Source organism: Meleagris gallopavo, chromosome 34 (genome assembly GCF_905368555.1).
Source record: "Meleagris gallopavo chromosome 34, MGAL_WU_HG_1.1, whole genome shotgun sequence".
Classification (NCBI taxonomy): domain Eukaryota; kingdom Metazoa; phylum Chordata; class Aves; order Galliformes; family Phasianidae; genus Meleagris; species Meleagris gallopavo.
The window spans coordinates 80846-99403 of record NC_139438.1 but is presented as its reverse complement, the minus strand read 5'-3'; the positions used below and the strand labels follow the sequence as shown (position 1 = coordinate 99403).

At 59.8% G+C, this 18558-nt stretch overlaps 1 protein-coding gene across 2 annotated transcripts in view; it reads left to right on the top strand.

Annotated features, from left to right (window-relative positions):
• VAV1 (vav guanine nucleotide exchange factor 1) overlaps positions 1 to 18558 on the top strand; it is a 28819-nt gene that overhangs the window by 3629 nt on the left and 6632 nt on the right. For both annotated transcript variants that reach the window (XM_085214876.1, XM_085214875.1), the window contains 15 exons: positions 399 to 515; positions 599 to 657; positions 2878 to 2943; positions 4438 to 4546; positions 4653 to 4742; positions 5818 to 5886; positions 7393 to 7499; positions 8971 to 9067; positions 12273 to 12368; positions 13446 to 13514; positions 14048 to 14134; positions 14391 to 14476; positions 15389 to 15521; positions 17716 to 17825; positions 17934 to 18035. In XM_085214876.1, coding sequence (XP_085071002.1) covers positions 399 to 515; positions 599 to 657; positions 2878 to 2943; positions 4438 to 4546; positions 4653 to 4742; positions 5818 to 5886; positions 7393 to 7499; positions 8971 to 9067; positions 12273 to 12368; positions 13446 to 13514; positions 14048 to 14134; positions 14391 to 14476; positions 15389 to 15521; positions 17716 to 17825; positions 17934 to 18035 — 1397 coding nt within the window. The remainder of the gene's footprint in view (positions 1 to 398; positions 516 to 598; positions 658 to 2877; positions 2944 to 4437; positions 4547 to 4652; positions 4743 to 5817; positions 5887 to 7392; positions 7500 to 8970; positions 9068 to 12272; positions 12369 to 13445; positions 13515 to 14047; positions 14135 to 14390; positions 14477 to 15388; positions 15522 to 17715; positions 17826 to 17933; positions 18036 to 18558) is intronic.

The window sequence follows — 18558 nt, the reverse complement described above, 5'->3', positions numbered from 1 at the left end:
GTGACAACGACCGTTGGGGTGACGACAACAGTTGGGGTGACAATGACCATTGGGGTGACATTGACTGTTGGGGTGACAACAACCATTGGGGTGACAACAGTTGGGGTGACAATAACTGTTGGGGTGACAATGACCTTTGAGGTGACATCGACTGTTGGGGTGACATCGACTGTTGGGGTGACAACAGTTGGGGTGACAACAGTTGGGGTGACAACGACCGTTGGGGCGACAGTGACAGTGGGGACAAGCAACGACGGCGACGACGACGACAGAGTTGATGGTGATGGCGGTGACGGAGGGGAGGGTGGCAGTGGGAGCTGAGAGCGGCGGTGACAAACGGGGCGTTGGTGACGGTGACAGCGGGGTGTTGTTGGTGACGGTGACGTCTACCACCGCAGTTCCTGTGCCTGAGGAACATCCGCACCTTCCTGACCGCCTGCGCCGACAAATTCGGGCTCCCCAAACATCGCCTCTTCGGGGCCTTCGACCTCTTTGACGTTCAGGATTTTGGGAAGGTGGGACCCGGGCGCTGGGGACGGGTTTGGGGACAACGCGGGGTCCGGTCACCCCCCGCCTGGTGACCCGTTTCTGCCCTCAGGTGATTGAGACCTTGTCCACGCTGTCCTGGACACCCATCGCTCAGAGCAAAGGCTTCACGTGAGGACGGGGGTCCCGTTCACGTCCCCACATCCATGGGTCCCTGCCCCATAGCCACGGGACCCAGGGCCACAACCCCATAGGACTCACGGCCCCAACCCCATAGGACCCACGTCCACAACCCCATAGGACCCACGTCCGCATATCCATGGGTCCCGTATCCCCATATCCATGGGTCTCATGTCCCCAACCCCATAGGACTCACGGCCCCATAGCCATGGGTCCCTGCCCCATAGCCACGGGACCCACGTCCACAACCCCATAGGACCCACGTCCCCATACCCATGGGTCCCGTATCCCCACATCCATGGGTCCCACGTCACCAACCCCATAGGACTCACGTCCCCATAGCCACGGGACCCAGGGCCACAACCATAGGACTCACGGCCACAACCCCATAGGACCCACGTCCACAACCCCATAGGACCCACGTCCCCATATCCATGGGTCCCGTATCCCCACATCCATGGGTCCCTGCCCCATAGCCACGGGACCCACGGCCACAACCCATAGGACTCACGGCCCCAACCCCATAGGACCCACATCCCCATATCCATGGGTCCCTGCCCCATAGCCATGGGTCTCATGTCCCCAACCCCATAGGACTCACGTCCCCATAGCCATGGGTCCCTGTCCCCATATCCATGGGACCCACGGCCCCAACCCCATAGGACCCATGTCCCTATAACCATGGGTCCCACATCCCCATAGCCATGGGTCCCTGCCCCATATCCATGGGACCCACGGCCACAACCCCATAGGACTCACGTCCCCATAGCCATGGGTCCCTGCCCCATATCCATGGGACCCACGGCCCCAACCCCATAGGACCCACGTCCCCATAGCCATGGGTCCCTGCCCCATATCCATGGGACCCACGGCCCCAAACCCATAGGACTCACGGCCCCAGCCCCATAGGACCCATGTCCCTATAACCATGGGTCCCACATCCCCATAGCCATGGGTCCCTGCCCCATATCCATGGGACCCACGGCCACAACCCCCCATAGGACTCACGTCGCTATAACCATGGGTCCCTGCCCCATATCCATGGGTCTCATGTCCCCAACCCCATAGGACTCACGTCCCCATATCCATGGGTCCCTGCCCCATATCTATGGGTCTCATGTCCCCAACCCCATAGGACTCACATCCCCATAGCCATGGGTCCCTGGCCCATATCCATGGGACCCACATCCCCAACCCCATAGGACCCATGTCCCCATACCCATGGGTCCCGTGTCCCCATATCCATGGGACCCACAGCCCCAACCCCATAGGACCCACGTCCCCACATCCATGGGTCCCTGCCCCATATCCATGGGACCCACATCCCCAACCCTATAGGACCCACGTCCCTATAACCATGGGTCCCGTGTCCCCATATCCATGGGTCCCTGCCCCCATATCCATGGGACCCACGTCCCCAACCCCATAGGACCCACGTCCCTATAACCATGGGTCCCTGCCCCATATCCATGGTACCCACGTCCCCAACCCCATAGGACTCACATCCCCATACCCATGGGTCCCACATCCCCATATCCATGGGTCCCGTGTCCCCATATCCATGGGACCCACATCCCCAACCCCATAGGACCCACGTCCCCATAGCCATGGGTCCCTGCCCCCATATCCATGGGACCCAGGTCCCCATACCAATGGTTTCCGGGTTCCCAACCCTATGGGACTCATGTCCTCAACCGCATAGCACCCATGATCCCAACCCTATGGGCCCATGTCCCCAACCCCATAGGGTCTGTGACCCCCAACCCCACAGACCCATAGGGTCTGGACCCCCCAACTCTTGGGGGGTTTCCCAGTGTCATGGGACTGAGATCCTGAACCCTATGAGTCCCGTGTCCCAGCCCCACGGACCCACGTCCCCAATCCCATGGGATCCAGATCCCCCAACCCTATAGGGCCTAGAACCTCAGCCCCATGGGATCTAGGTCCTCAATCCTATTAGTCCCATGTCCCCAACCCCATGGGCCCCAGATCCCACCACCCCACGGGTCCCACATCCCCAACCCCATAGGATCTGCCGACCCCCAACCCTACAAACCTACCGAGACCCCACGGGATTCGGGATCCCAAATCCCACGGGACCCAGATCCCACAAACCCACGGGATCCAGCTGTCCTGTTCCCGTGGGATCGAGACCCCGCAGCCCCATGGGTCCCAGGTCTCTGACCCCATAAATCTGTGTCCCCCAAACAGACCCTTCCCCACTGAGGACTGCGATGGGGACGACGAAATCTACAGCGGTCTCTCAGACCTCATTGAGTGAGCGGGGTTTATTTAGGGTTTATTTTGTGGGGTTTGGGGGATATTTGGGGTGGTTTGGGGGGTTATATGGGGGCATTTGATTTGTGGGGTTTAGGGGACATGTTGGGAGGGATTTGGGGTTTAGTTTTGTAGGGTTTGGGGGATATTTGGGGTGGTTCGGGGGGTCATTTGGGGGCATTTGATTTGTGGGGTTTAGGGGGACATGTTGGTAGGGATTTGGGGTTTAGTTTGTAGGGTTTGGGGGATATTTGGGGGTCATTTTCTTGGGGTTTGGGGACAGTTTTGGTGCATTTTGGGGTCTTTTTAGGATTTGGGGTTTATTTTGTAGGGTTTGGGGATATTTGGGGTGGTTCGGGGGGTTATTTGGGGGCATTTGATTTGTGGGGTTTAGGGGACATGTTGGGAGGGATTTGGGGTTTAGTTTGTAGGGTTTGGGGGATATTTGGGGTGGTTTGGGGGTCATTTTCTTGGGGTTTGGGGACAGTTTTGGTGCATTTTGGGGTCTTTTTTAGGATTTGGGGTTTATTTTGTAGGGTTTGGGGATATTTGGGGGTCATTTCTTGGGGTTTGGGGACAGTTTTGGTGCATTTTGGGGTCTTTTTTAGGATTTGGGGTTTATTTTGTAGGGTTTGGGGATATTTGGGGTGGTTTGGGGGTTATTTTTGGGGGGTTTGGGGACTATTTTGTGCATTTTGGGGTCTTTGTAGGATTTGGAGTTATCTTAGAGGGTTGGGGGGATATTTGGGGTGGTTTTGGGGTTATTTTGTAGGATTTGGGGGATATTTTGGGTCCATTTTGGCATTACTTTGTAGGATTTGGGGGATAATCTGGGAATAATTTTGGCGTTATTTTGTAGGATTTGGGGAATATTTTGGGTGCCATTTTGGCGTTACTTTGTAGGATTTGGGGATAATCTGGGAATAATTTTGGTGCTATTTTGTAGGATTTGGGGGATAATTTGGGAGTAATTTTGGTGTTATTTTGTAGGATTTGGGGGATATTTTGGGTCCTATTTTGGCGTGACTTTGTAGGATTTGGGGGATATTTTGGGAATCATTTTGGCATTACTTTGTAGGATTTGGGGGATATTTTGGGAGTAATTCTGGTGTTATTTTGTAGGATTTGGGGGATATTTTGGGAGTAATTTTGGTGTTATTTTGTAGGATTTGGGGGATATTTTGGGTCCATTTTGGCGTGACTTTGTAAGGTTTGGGGGATATTTTGGGCCCATTTTGGCGTTATTTTCTAGGATTTGGGGATAATTTGGGAGTAATTCTGGTGTTATTTTATAGGATTTGGGGGATATTTGGGAGTAATTTTGGTGTTATTTTATAGGATTTGGGGGATAATTTGGGAGTAATTCTGTTGTTATTTTATAGGATTTGGGGGATATTTTGGGTCCAATTTTGGCGTGACTTTGTAGGATTTGGGGGATATTTGGGTCTCAGTCTGGGGGGGGGGTTGAGGGGGTTCCAATCTGTCCCCCAACAGCGACACAGTGGAGGATGATGATGAACTCTACGACTGCGTCGAGGCCGAAGGGGACGACGGGGACGACATCTACGAGGACCTGATGAGGGTGGAGGTCCCTCCGTCCGCTGTGAGCCCCCAGACCCCGGCTGCAGGGGTCCCCATTTGTGGGGTCACCGTCCCCCCCCCCGCCCCCCATCCCCTCCCCCCACTGAGGACACGGTGTCCCCCCATAGAGGGTGGAGGTGGACCGGAGGCAGTGCTGCCTGCAGGAGCTGAGGCAGACGGAGGAGAAATACACTGAGACCCTCGAGTCCATCTGCACGGTGGGGGATGTGGGGCCGTGCAGGGGGTTATGGGGTCGGGGGGGGATATGGGGTCACGGGGGGATATGGGGTCGTGGGGGGGTATGGGGTCATGGGGGGATATGGGATCATGGGGGGGTATTGGGTGCATGAGGGGAGTTATGGGGTCGTGGGGGGCTATGGGGTCACGGGGGGATATGGGGTCATGGGGGGGTTATGGGGTCATGGGGGGATATGGGATCATGGGGGGTTATGGGGTCGGGGGGGATATGGGGTCATGGGGGGGTTATGGGGTCATGGGGGGATATGGGGTCATGGGGGGGTTATGGGGTCATGAGGGATATGGGGTCATGGGGGGATATGGGGTCATGGGGGGATATAGGGTCACGGGGGGTTATGGGGTCATGGGGGGATATGGGGTCATGGGGGGGTTATGGGGTCGGGGGGGGATATGGGGTCACGGGGGTTATGGGGTCATGGGTGGTATGGGGTGATATGGGGTCATGGGGGGGTTATGGGGGGGATATGGGGTCATGGGGGGTTATGGGGGATATGGGGTCATGGGGGGCTATGGGGTCATGGGGGTTATGGGGTCACGGGGGGATATGGGGGGATATGGGGTCATGGGAGGTATGGGGAGATATGGGGTCATGGGGGTGTGGGGGGGATGTGGGGTCATGGGTGGATATGGGGTCATGGGGGGTGTGGGATCATGGGAGATATGGGGGGATATGGGGTCATGGGAGGTATGGAGAGATATGGGGTCATGGGGTGTGGGGGGGATGTGCGGTCATGGGGGGTTATGGGGTCATGGGGGGTGTGGGGGGAATATGGGGTCACGGGGGGGTTTTGGGGTCTTGAGGGGACGTGGGGTCGTGGGGGATTTGGGATCGTAGGGGGATATGGGGGGATGTGGGGGATACGGGGTGGTGGGGAGATATGGGGGGGGATGCGGGGGCCCTGGGTGGGAATGGGGACCGGGGGACGTGAGCGGGGCGCAGGGATGGGGCTGTGGGGCGCTGGCGCAAACATCCCCAGTGCTCCCAGTGCTCCCAGCGCTCCTTCCCAGTGCTCCCAGTAACCCCAGTGCCCACAGCACTTCCTGCGCCCGCTGAGGCACTTCCTGCAGCCGCAGGACCTGGAGAGCATCTTCATCAACATCGAGGTGCCCAGTGCTTCCAGTTACCCCTCCCAGTGCTCCCAGTTACCCCTCCCAGTGATCCCAGTATCCCCTCCCAGTGCTCCCAGTTACCCCTCCCAGTGATCCCAGTATCCCCTCCCAGTGCTCCCAGTTACCCCTCCCAGTGATCCCAGTATACCCTCCCAGTGATCCCAGTTACCCCTCCCAGTAATCCCAGTATCCCCTCCCAGTGCTCCCAGTTACCCCTCCCAGTAATCCCAGTATCCCCTCCCAGTGATCCCAGTTACCCCTCCCAGTGCTCCCAGTTACCCCTCCCAGTGATCCCAGTTATCCCTCCCAGTGATCCCAGTTACCCCTCCCAGTGATCCCAGTATCCCCTCCCAGTGCTCCCAGTTACCCCTCCCAGTGATCCCAGTATCCCCTCCCAGTGCTCCCAGTTACCCCTCCCAGTGATCCCAGTATCCCCTCCCAGTGCTCCCAGTTACCCCTCCCAGTGATCCCAGTATCCCCTCCCAGTGCTCCCAGTTACCCCTCCCAGTGATCCCAGTATCCCCTCCCAGTGCTCCCAGTTACCCCTCCCAGTGATCCCAGTATCCCCTCCCAGTGCTCCCAGTTACCCCTCCCAGTGATCCCAGTATCCCAGTCTCCCAGTTACCCCTCCCAGTGATCCCAGTATCCCCTCCCAGGCTCCAGTATCCCCCCAGTTACCCCTCCCAGTGATCCCAGTATCTCCCCCATGGCTCCCAGTTACCCCTCCCAGTGTTCCCAGTATCTCCCCCTGGCCCCAGTAACCCCAGTTACCCCTCCCAGTATCATCCCATTTCTCCCATTTACCCAGTCCCAGTGTTTCCAGTATCCCTCCCTGGTCCCAGTAAATCCCCAGTTACCCCTCCCAGTATTCCCAGTATCCCTCCCTGATCCCAGTAAACCCAGTTACCCCTCTCAGTGTCCCAGTTATCCCTCCCAGTGCTCCCAGTATCCCTCCCTGGTCCCAGTAACCCCCTAGTTACCCCTCCCAGTGTTCCCAGTATCCCTCACACTGCTCCCAGTTACTCCTCCCAGTCCTCCCAGTATCCCTCCCTGGCCCCAGTAACCCCCCAGTTACCCCTCCCAGTCTTTCCAGTATCCCTCCCAGTGCTTCCAGTTACCCCTCCCAACGTTCCCATTATCCCTTCCGGCCCCAATAACCCCCCAGTTACCCCTCCCAGTGTTCCCAATTATCCCTCCCAGTGCTCCCAGTATCCCCCCCCGGCCCCAGTAACCCTCCAGTTACCCCTCCCAGTGCTCCCAGTATCATCCCACTGCTCCCAGTTACCCCATTATCCCTCCCTGGCCCCAGTAACCTCCCAGTTACCCCTCCCAGTGCTCCCAGTTACTCTTCCCAGTACTCCCAGTACCATCCTCCCTTCCCTGTAACCACAGTATTGGGATGACAAAGTGGGGGGGGGGGGAACTCAAATGGGTTCTTTGGGGGTGGGGGGACCCATTTTGGCCCTGACCCCCCCCACACCTCCCACCCCCCCCCCCCAGGAGCTGCTGCAGCTGCACCGCCTCTTCCTGGGAGAACTGCGGGGGGCACTGGGGGGGCCAGGGGGGGGGCGAGGGCTGCCCCCCCTCTTCCTGGCCTACAAGGAGAGGTGAGCGATGGGGGGGGCCTGAGGGGCACTGGGGGGGCACTGGGGGACGGTAGAGGGCACTGGTGGATACTGGGGGGCACTGGGGGGGGTGTTCTGGGAGGCACTGGGCTGAGGGGGGGGGTCATGAGGGGGGTCTTGGAGGGCACTGGAGGACACTGGGGGGGGTCCTGGGGGGCACTGGGGGGAATGAGGGGGGGGTCTTGAGAGGGGGTGCTGAGAGACATTGAGGGGCACTGGGGGCATCCTGGGGGGCTCTGGTGGACAATGGGGGGGTCCTGGGGGGCACTGGGGGGAATGAGGGGGGGGGTCTTGAGAGGGAGGTGCTGGGGAGCACTGAGAGACATTGGGGGCACTGGGGGCATCCTGGGGGGCTCTGGTGGACACTGGGGGGGGAGGGTCCGGGGGGCAGTGGGGGATGGTAGAGGGCACTGGTGGATACTGGGGGGCACTGGGCTGAGGGGGGGGTCGTGGAGGGCACTGGAGGACACTGGAGGGGGTCCTGAGGGGTGCCAGGGGGCACTGAGGGGCACTGAGGGGGGAAGTAGAGGGGGAATAAGGGGGGGTCTTGAGAGGGGGTGCTGGGAGACATTGAGGGGCACTGGGGGCATCCTGGGGGCTCTGGTGGACAATGGGGGGGTCCTGGGGGGCAATGGGGGGGTATGGGGGGGGGGGTCTTGAGAGGGGGGTACTGAGAGACATTGGGGGGGCACTGGTGGACACTGGGGGGGGTCAGGTGGGCACTGGGATGGGGGTGTTTGGGGGTCAGGGGGTCCCTGGGTAGGGGGCTGGTGGGTGCAGAGGTGGTGGGAGGGGGGGAGGGGGGGGTTCCATCTGGGGGCATTTTGAGTCCCGTTGGGGGGGTCCTCGGGGGCCAATTCCATCTATTTTGGGTCAATTTCTGCCCATTTGGGGTCTGATTTCAGGTCCCGTTTTTGGGGCTATTTTGGGTCAATTTCTGCCTATTTTGGGTCTGGTTTCAGGCCTGATTTTGGATCAATTTCTGATCATTTTTACCCTTGTTTTTTTTTTCTGTCTGATTTTGGGACCATTTTGGGGCAGTTTATCCCAATTTCGGGTCTATTCGGGGTCAGTTTCTGCCCATTTGGGATCTGATTTCAGGTCCAATTTTGGGTCCATTTTGAGTTCATTTTTGCCCATTTGGGGTCTGGTTTCAGGTCTGCTTTCGTTTCAATTTTGAGTCCATTTCTGTCCGTTTTTGGTCCGACTTTGGGTCAATTTCTGCTCATTTTCACCCATTCTTTATCTGATTCGGGGATTATTTTGGGTCCGTTTCTGCCCGTTTGGGATCTGATTTCACGGTCTGATTTTGGGTCCATTTCTGCCCACTCGGGGTCCAATTTCGGGTCCGAATCCACCCGGTTCTGATTCCATCTGTGGGGTTCGGTGCCGTTTGGGGTCCGGCCCCATTTTGGGTCATTTTGGGCTGATTTGGGCACTTCTGGCCCCGCAGGTTCCTGCTGTACGGCCGCTACTGCAGTCAGGTGGAGGCGGCAGCGCGGAGGTTGGATCAGCTCTCGTCCGGAACAGACGTGCGCATGAAGCTGCAGGTGGGGCGCTGGGAGCACTGGGAGCACTGGGAGGGGATACTGGGAGCACTGGGAGCACTGGGAAGGGGCTACTGGGAGCACTGGGAGCACTGGGAGCACTGGGAGGGGATACCGGGAGCACTGGGAGCACTGGGAGGGGATGCTGGGAGCACTGGGAGCACTGGGAGGGGCTACTGGGAGCACTGGGAGCACTGGGAGCACTGGGAGGGGATACCGGGAGCACTGAGAGCACTGGGAGGGGATGCTGGGAGCACTGGGAGCACTGGGAGGGGCTACTGGGAGCACTGGGAGCACTGGGAGCACTGGGAGGGGATACCGGGAGCACTGGGAGCACTGGGAGGGGATGCTGGGAGCATTGGGAGCACTGGGAGCACTGGGAGGGGATACCGGGAGCACTGGGAGCACTGGGAAGGGGATACTGGGAGCACTGGGAGCACTGGGAGGTGTTACTGGGAGCACTGGGAGCACTGGGAGGGGATACTGGGAGTACTGGGAGCACTGGGAGGGGCTACTGGGAGCACTGGGAGCACTGGGAGCACTGGGAGAGGATACCGGGAGCACTGGGAGCAATGGGAGGTGTTACTGGGAGCACTGGAGCACTGGGAAGGGGACACTGGGAGCACTGGGAGCACTGGAGGGGACGGGAGCAATGGGAGCACTGGGATGTACTGGGAGCACTGGGATGGGGGTACTGTAAGCACTGGGAGCACTGGGATGTACTGGGAGCACTGGGAGGGCTACTGGGAGCACTGGGAGCACTGGGAGCACTGGAGAAGATACCGGGAGCACTGGGATGTACTGGGAGCACTGGAAGGGATAATGGGAGCACTGGGAGCACTGGGAGCACTGGGAGGGGATACTGGGAGCACTGGAGCACTGGGAGCACTGGGTGGACTGAGCACTGGGATGGGAGGTGTTACTGGGAGCACTGGGAGCACTGGGAGGATACTGGGAGCACTGGGATCACTGGGAGGGGATGGGAGAATGGGACACTGGGAGTACTGGGAGCATGGAGATGAGGGGATACTGGGAGCACTGGGAGCACTGGGAGGGGCTGCTGGGGGCACTGGGAGGGGCTACTGGGAGCACTGGGAGGACTGGGAGCACTGGGACTGGATGTACTGGGAGCACTGGATGGTGGGCCTGGGAGTACTGGGAGCACTGGGATGGGAGGATACTGGGATAACTGGAGCACTGGGAGGGGATACTGGGAGTACTGGGAGCACTGGGATGGGATACTGAATGGGAGCACTGGGAGGTGTACTGGGAGCACTGGGAGCACTGGGAGGGGATACTGGGAGCACTGGGAGCACTGGGAGGGGCTGAGCACTGGGAGCACTGGGATGTACTGGGAGCACTGGGATGGGGATACTGGGAGCACTGGGAGCACTGGGAGCACTGGGAGGGGATACTGGAGCACTGGGAGCAATGGGAGGTGTTACTGGGAGCACTGGGAGCACTGGGAGGGGATAATGGGAGCACTGGGAGCACTGGGAGGGGATACTGGGAGCACTGGGAGCACTGGGAGCACTGGGAGGTACTGGGAGCACTGGGAGCAATGGGAGGTTGAGCACTGGGAGTACTGGGAGCACTGGGAGGGGCTACTGGAGCACTGGGAGCACTGGGATGTTACTGGGAGCACTGGGAGCACTGGGAGGGGCTACTGAGCACTGGGAGCACTGGGAGGTGTTACTGGGAGCACTGGGAGCACTGGGACGGGATACTGGGAGCACTGGGAGTACTGGGAGGGGAACTGGGAGCATGGGAGCACTGGGAGTGGCTACTAGGAGCACTGGGAGCACTGGGAGGTGTTACGTGGAGCACTGGGAGCACTGGGAGGGGATACTGGGAGCACTGGGAGCACTGGGAGGTGTTACTGGGAGCACTGGGAGCACTGGGAGGGGCTACTGGGCTGATACTGGGAGCACTGGGAGGGGATACTGGGAGCACTGGGAGCACTGGGAGGGGCTACTGGGAGCACTGGGAGCACTGGGAGGGGATACTGCACTGATACTGGGAGCACTGGAAGGCGTTACTGGGAGCACTGGGAGGTGTTACTGGGAGCACTGGGAGCACTGGGAGGGGATACTGCACTGATACTGGGAGCACTGGGAAGCGTTACTGGGAGCACTGGGAGGGGCTACTGGGAGCACTGGGAGCACTGGGAGGTGTTACTGGGAGCACTGGAGGGGTTATTGGGAGCACTGGGAGGTGTTAATGGGGGCACTGGGAGCACTGGAGGGGTGCTCCCACATCCCCCTGACCCTTCTGACGCCCCGTGACCCCTGACCCCTTCCTGACCCCGTGACCCCCCATGACCCCATGGCCCCCATGACCCCTCAACATCCCCCCACACCCCACATCCCCCACACCCCATGACCCCCTTAACCCCCCCGTCCCCCTGACCCTTCTGACCCCCCTGTGACCCCGTGACCCCTTCCTGACCCCGAGACCCCCCATGACCCCATGGCCCCCATGACCCCCACATCCCCCCACACCGCATGACCCCCATAACCTCCATAACCCCCCCATCCCCCTGACCCTTCTGACCCCCCTGTGACCCCGTGACCCCTTCCTGACCCCATGACCTCCTGTGACCCCCCATGGCCCCATGGCCCCCCATGATCTCCACATCCCCCCACACCCCACATCCCCCCACGCCCCATGACCCCCTTAACCCCCCCATCCCCCTGACCCTTCTGACCCCCCTGTGACCCCGTGACCCCTTCCTGACCCCATGACCTCCCATGACCCCCCATGACCGCATGGCCCCCCATAACCCCCCGACATCCCCCCACACCCCACATCCCCCTACGCCCCATGACCCCCTTAACCCCCCCATCCCCCTGACCCTTCTGACCCCTCTGTGACCCCTTCCTGACCCCATGACCTCCTGTGACTCCCCATGGCCCCATGGCCCCCATGACCCCCACATCCCCCACACCCCACATCTCCCCACGCCCCATGACCCCCTTAACCCCGCCCATCCCCCTGACCCTTCTGACCCCCCTGTGACCCCTTCCTGACCCCGTGACCCCGTGACCCCCCATGACCGCATGGCCCCCCATGACCCCCCGACATCCCCCCACACCCCACATCTCCCCACGCCCCATAACCCCCTCAACCCCCCCATCCCCCTGACCCTCCTGACCCCCCTGTGACCCCGTGACCCCTTCCTGACCCCGTGACCCCGTGACCCCCCCAGGAATGTTCCCAGAGGGCCAACAACGGGCGCTTCTCCCTGCGGGATCTCCTGATGGTGCCGATGCAGCGGGTGCTGAAGTACCACCTCCTGCTGCAGGTCAGTGCTGGGGGGGGGGACATGTTGGGGGGGGACATCTGGGGACACCTGGGACATCGCAGGGACACCTGGGCCCCATTGGGGACACCTGGGTCCTTTTGGGGTGTAGGGGACACCTGAGCCCCCTTGGGGTCACGTGGGTCCTTTTGGGGTGGAGGGACACCCAGGTGCTTTGGGGACATCTGGGTCCCTTGGGGTCACCTGGGTCCTTCTGGGGTGTAGGGGACATCTGGGTTCCTTGGGGACACCTGAATCCTTTAGGGGTTGGGGACACCCAGGCCCTTTGGGGACATCTGGGACCATTGGGGTCACCTGGGTCCTTTCAGGGGTGTAGGGGACACCTGGGTCCTTTGCAGACATCTGAATCCTTAGGGGTGGGGGACACCCAGGTCCTTTGGGGACATCCAGATGCTTTAGGGTCACCTGGGTCCTTTTGGGTGGGGGACACCCAGGTGCTTTGGGAGCATTTGGGTCCTTCGGGGTCACCTGGAACATTTTGGGGTGGAGGGAACTCCTGGGTCTTTTGGAGATGGAAGGGGACACCTGGGCCCTTTGGAGATACCTGGGTCCTTTTGGGGTGTAGGGGACATCTGGGCTCCTTGGGGACATCTGAATCCTTTAGGGGTTGGGGACACCCAGGTCCTTTGGGGACACCTGCGTCCTTTGGGGTCACCTGGGTCCTTCTGGGGTGGGGGACACCTGGGTCCTTTTGGGACATCTGGGCTCCTTGGGGGCATCTGAATCCTTTAGGGGTGGGGGACACCCAGGTGCTTTGGGAGCATTTGGGTCCTTCGGGGTCACCTGGAACATTTTGGGGTGGAGGGAACTCCTGGGTCCTTTGGAGATGGAAGGGGACACCTGGGGCCTTTGGAGACACCTGGGTCCTTTTGGGATGGGGGTCACCTGGGTCCTTTCAGGGGTGTAGGGGACATCTGGGCTCCTTGGGGACAGAAAGGAACACGTGGGTCCTTTGGGGTGGGGGACACCTGGATCTCTTGGGGTCACCTGGGTCCCTTGGGGACAGACGTGCCCCCCCCTCCAACCTCTGACCTGCGGTCCCCACCCCCCACCCCATAGGAGCTGGTGAAGCTGACGCCGGATCCATCAGAGAGGGAGAGGCTGCGGGCGGCGCTGGATGCCATGAGGGTGGGGGGTCGTGGGGGGGTCCTGGGCAAAGGCAAAGAAGGGGGTCTTGGAAGCCAAGAGGGGGTCTTTGGGGACAAAGAAGGGGGTCGTTGTGGGGTCCTGAGGCATCTGGGACATCGGGGGGGTGGGGGTGGGGAGGGCTCCAGAAGATTCTGAGGGGAATTCTGGGGGGGGGGGGTCTTGAGGGATCCTACAGGCAACTGGGAGAGTTCTGGGAGGGGGGGTCTTATGGAGTCTTGGGGGGGGGGGTCTTGAATGCATTCTGATGGGATGCTGAGGGGTCCTGGGGGCTCCTATGGAGATACAGGGGGTCTCGGTGGGGGCGTGGGGGAGGGAAGGGGTGGTTCTGAGGGGTCGAATGGGGGCTGGGGGGGGTCTTGGGGCAACCTGAAGGTTCTGGGGAATATGAGAGTGTCACAGGGTGGGGGGTGGAGGGTCTTTGGGGTCTCCTGAGCAAATCTTTGGGGTCCATGGGGGTGGGGGCTGTCTGACTGCTGCCCCCCCCCCCCCCCCACTTCCCACTTCCCCCCCAGGACCTGGCACAGTGCGTCAATGAGGTCAAACGGGACAACGAGACCCTAAAGCAACTCACCAGCATCCAGCTCTGCCTCCACAACATGGTGAGACCCCCGACCCCCAAGAAAACAACCCCCCCCCCCCCCCCATAAAACAACCTTCCACACCAATAAATCAACCCCCAGCCAAAAAAAAAAAAAAAAAAAAAAAGCCCCCCTCTCATTATGGCACCTCCAAACTCCCTGACACCTCCCAGACTTTCCTCATCTCTCTGGGTGTCCACAACTTCCCCCCCCCCCCCAAATCCTCGGGACCCTATTGTCCCCCCCCCTCCATTCATCCCATTGATGTCCACCACAGCCCCAGTCCTTGGCGCAGTTCGGGCGCCCCAAAATCGATGGGGAGCTGAAGGTGTGCAGCAGTGAGAGGCGCTCCAAGGCGGACAGGTGGGACAGGGGACAGCGAGGGGACGTGGGGACAATAATAGGAACAACGTGGGGGACACCACGGGGATATGGGGACAGCAGCGGGGATGTCATCAGGAACACCACGGGGGGGGGGGACGGGGAAATTCGTGGGGACAGCAGTGGGAATGTCATTGAGCATCACAGGGGTGTGGGGACAGACATGGGGACACCGTGGGGACATGAGGACACCCATGGGGACATCAGTGGGGGAGCACCACAGGGACATGGGGACACCCAAGGGGACACCAAAAGGGACATCTTGGAAAGACCATGGGGACATGGGGACACCCATGGGGACACCAAAAGGGACATCTTGGAAAGACCACAGGGACATGGGGACACCCATGGGGACACCAAAAGGGACATCTTGGAAAGACCACGGGGACATGGGGACACCCATGGGGACACCAAAAGGGACATCTTGGAAAGACCACGGGGACATGGGGACACCCATGGGGACACCAGGAGGAACATCACAGAGACGCCTCAGGGACATGGGGACACCCAAGGGGACACCAAAAGGGACATCTTGGAAAGACCATGGGGACATGGGGACACCCATGGGGACACCAGGAGGAACATCACAGAGACGCCTCAGGGACGTGGGGACACCCAAGGGGACACCAAAATTGGAGACATTTTGGAAAGACCGTGGGGACATGGGGACACCAGAAAGAACATCATGGAAGGACCATGGGGACACAGGGACACCCATGGGGACACCATAAAGGATATCATGACAACACCACGGGGACACGGGGACACCGATGGGGACATCGATAGGGACGTTGTAGAAACACCACAGGGACACGGGGACACCAACAGGACGTCCCAGGGATGCTCTGGGGTGTGGGGTGGCCCTCGGGGACCCATCAATGTCACTGTCCCCAGGTATGGGTTCCTCCTGGACAAGGCTCTGATCATCTGCAAGCGCCGTGGGGACGCCTACGAGGCCAAGGATGTCGTGGACCTACAGAGCCACCAGCTGAGGGACAGTGGCCTCGGGCCCAGGGATGGCAAGAAGGTATCATGAGAGCCAGGTGGTGTCCAGCTCTGGTGGCCATAAGTGTCCAAATTTAGTGGCCCCAAGTGTTGGGGTCCTTGGTGGCCCCAAGTGTCCAGGTCTGGTGACCCCAAATGTCCAGATCTGGTGGCCCCAAAGTTCAGATTCAGTGGCCCCAAGTGTCAGGGTCCTTGGTGGCCCCAAATGTCCAGATCTGGTGGCCCCAAAGTTCAGATTCAGTGGCCCCAAGTGTCAGGGTCCTTGGTGGCCCCAAATGCCCAGATTCAGTGGCCCTAAAGTTCAGATTCAGTGGCCCCAAATGTCCAGATCTGGTGGCCCCAAATGCTCAGATTCAGTGGCCCCAAGTGTCAGGGTCCTTGGTGGCCCCAGACGCCCCGATCTGGTGGCCCCAAATGCTCAGATTCAGTGGCCCTAAAGTTCAGATTCAGTGGCCCCAAATGTCCAGATCTGGTGGCCCCAAATGCCCAGATTCAGTGGCCCTAAAGTTCAGATTCAGTGGCCCCAAATGTCCAGATCTGGTGGCCCCAAATGCTCAGATTCAGTGGCCCCAAGTGTCAGGGTCCTTGGTGGCCCCAGACGCCCCGATCTGGTGGCCCCAAATGCTCAGATTCAGTGGCCCCAAGTGTCAGGGTCCTTGGTGGCCCCAGACGCCCCGATCTGGTGGCCCCAAATGCTCAGATTCAGTGGCCCCAAGTGTCAGGGTCCTTGGTGGCCCCAAATGTCCAGATTTGGTGGCCCCAAATGCTCAGATTCAGTGGCCCCAAGTGTTGGGGTCCTTGGTGGCCCCAAATGTCCAGATCTGGTGGCCCCAAGCACCCAGATCCTTGGTGACCCCATTGAAGTCAGGTGGCTCCAAGCATCCAGATCCTTGTTGGCCACAAATGTCCAGATCTGGTGATCTCAATCCCACAGCTCCTTGGTGGCCCCTCTGGGGACTGGTGGCCCCAAATGTCCAGATCTGGTGGCCCTAAAGTTCAGATTCAGTGGCCCCAAGTGACAGGGTCCTTGGTGGCCCCAAATGTCCTGATCTGGTGGCCCCAAGTGTCAGGGTCTTTGGTGGCCCCAAATGCCCAGATCTGGTGGCCCCAAAGTTCAGATTCAGTGGCCCTAAAGTTCAGATTCAGTGGCCCCAAATGTCCAGATCTGGTGGCCCCAAATGCTCAGATTCAGTGGCCCCAAGTGTCAGGGTCCTTGGTGGCCCCAAATGCCCCGATCTGGTGGCCCCAAATGCCCCGATCTGGTGGCCCCAAATGCTCAGATTCAGTGGCCTCAAGTGTCAGGGTCCTTGGTGGCCCCAAATGTCCAGATTTGGTGGCCTTAAAGTTCAGATTCAGTGGCCCCAAGTGTCAGGGTCCTTGGTGGCCCCAAATGCCCAGATCTGGTGGCCCCAAATGTCCAGATCTGGTGGCCCCAAAGTTCAGATTCAGTGGCCCCAAGTGTCAGGGTCCTTGGTGGCCCCAAATGTCCAGATTTAGTGGCCCCAAAGTTCAGATTCAGTGGCCCCAAGTGTCAGGGTCCTTGGTGGCCCCAAATGTCCAGATCTGGTGGCCCCAAGCACCCAGATCCTTGGTGACCCCATTGAAGTCAGGTGGCTCCAAGCATCCAGATCCTTGTTGGCCACAAATGTCCAGATCTGGTGATCTCAATCCCACAGCTCCTTGGTGGCCCCAAGTGTCAGGGTCTTTGGTGGCCCCAAATGTCCTGATCTGGTGGCCCCAAGTGTCAGGGTCTTTGGTGGCCCCAAATGCCCAGATCTGGTGGCCCCAAAGTTCAGATTCAGTGGCCCCAAGTGTCAGGGTCCTTGGTGGCCCCAAATGTCCAGATCTGGTGGCCCCAATGTCCAGATTCAGTGGCCCTAAAGTTCAGATTCAGTGGCCCCAAATGTCCAGATCTGGTGGCCCCAAATGCTCAGATTCAGTGGCCCCAAGTGTCAGGGTCCTTGGTGGCCCCAAATGCCCCGATCTGGTGGCCCCAAATGCCCCGATCTGGTGGCCCCAAATGCTCAGATTCAGTGGCCTCAAGTGTCAGGGTCCTTGGTGGCCCCAAATGCCCCGATCTGGTGGCTCCAATCTCCCTGTTCCTGGTGGCTCCATTGAAGTCTGGTGTCCCCAAACACCCAACTCTTGGTGGCCCCACTGAAACTCGGTGGCCACCCCACACGTCTGGTCCTTGCTGACCTCCCCCCTACCCGCAGTGGTCCCACACCTTCCTGCTCATCAACACGGCCGGGCTGCAGGGCTACGAGCTCTTCTTCAAGACACGTGAGCTGAAGAAGAAGTGGCTGGAACAGTTCGAGATGGCCCTGTAGGTGACCCCACAACATTGGGACCGGGGGGATGCGCCCCATTGGGGGTTTGGATGCCCCTATGGGGGTCGAGTTGCTCCCTCAGGACCCCCCTCGTCCTTCGTCAGCTCCAACATCTTCCCGGAGCACGCCCTGGCGGATGGACACGACTTCCAGATGTTCTCCTTTGAGGACACCACGTCCTGTAGGGCCTGCCAGATGCTGCTGAGGTAGGGGGGCAGTGGGGGGGCTGGGGGGGCGTTGGGGGAAGGGGAAGGTCCCAGAGGTGGGGTGAGGTCTTCAGGGGTCAAGGATGGGGTAGTTTGGGGTCTGGGTGGGTCAAGGATTGGGGTGGAGTTTGGGTGGGTTTAGGATTGGGGTAGAGCTTGGGGGGGCTCAAAGATCGGGGTGAAGGTTGGGTGGGTTTAGGATTGGGGTGGAGTTTGGGGGGGCTCAAAGATCGGGGTGAAGGTTGGGTGAGTTTAGGATTGGGGTGGAGTTTGGGGGGCTTAGGATTGGGGTGAAATTGTGGGGGGTCAGGGATTGAAGATTGGGGGAGGGTTAGGATTGGGGTGGACTTTGGATGGGTTTAGGATTGGGGTGAAATTGGGAAGGGGGTTAAAGATTGGGGGGAGTTTGGGGGGTAGTCAAGGTTTAGGGTGAAGACTGGGGGGTCTTCACTTAGGGTGAAGTTTGGGGGGTTTAGGATTGGGGTGAGGCCGAAGTTAATGGAGTAAGTCAAGAATGGGTTGA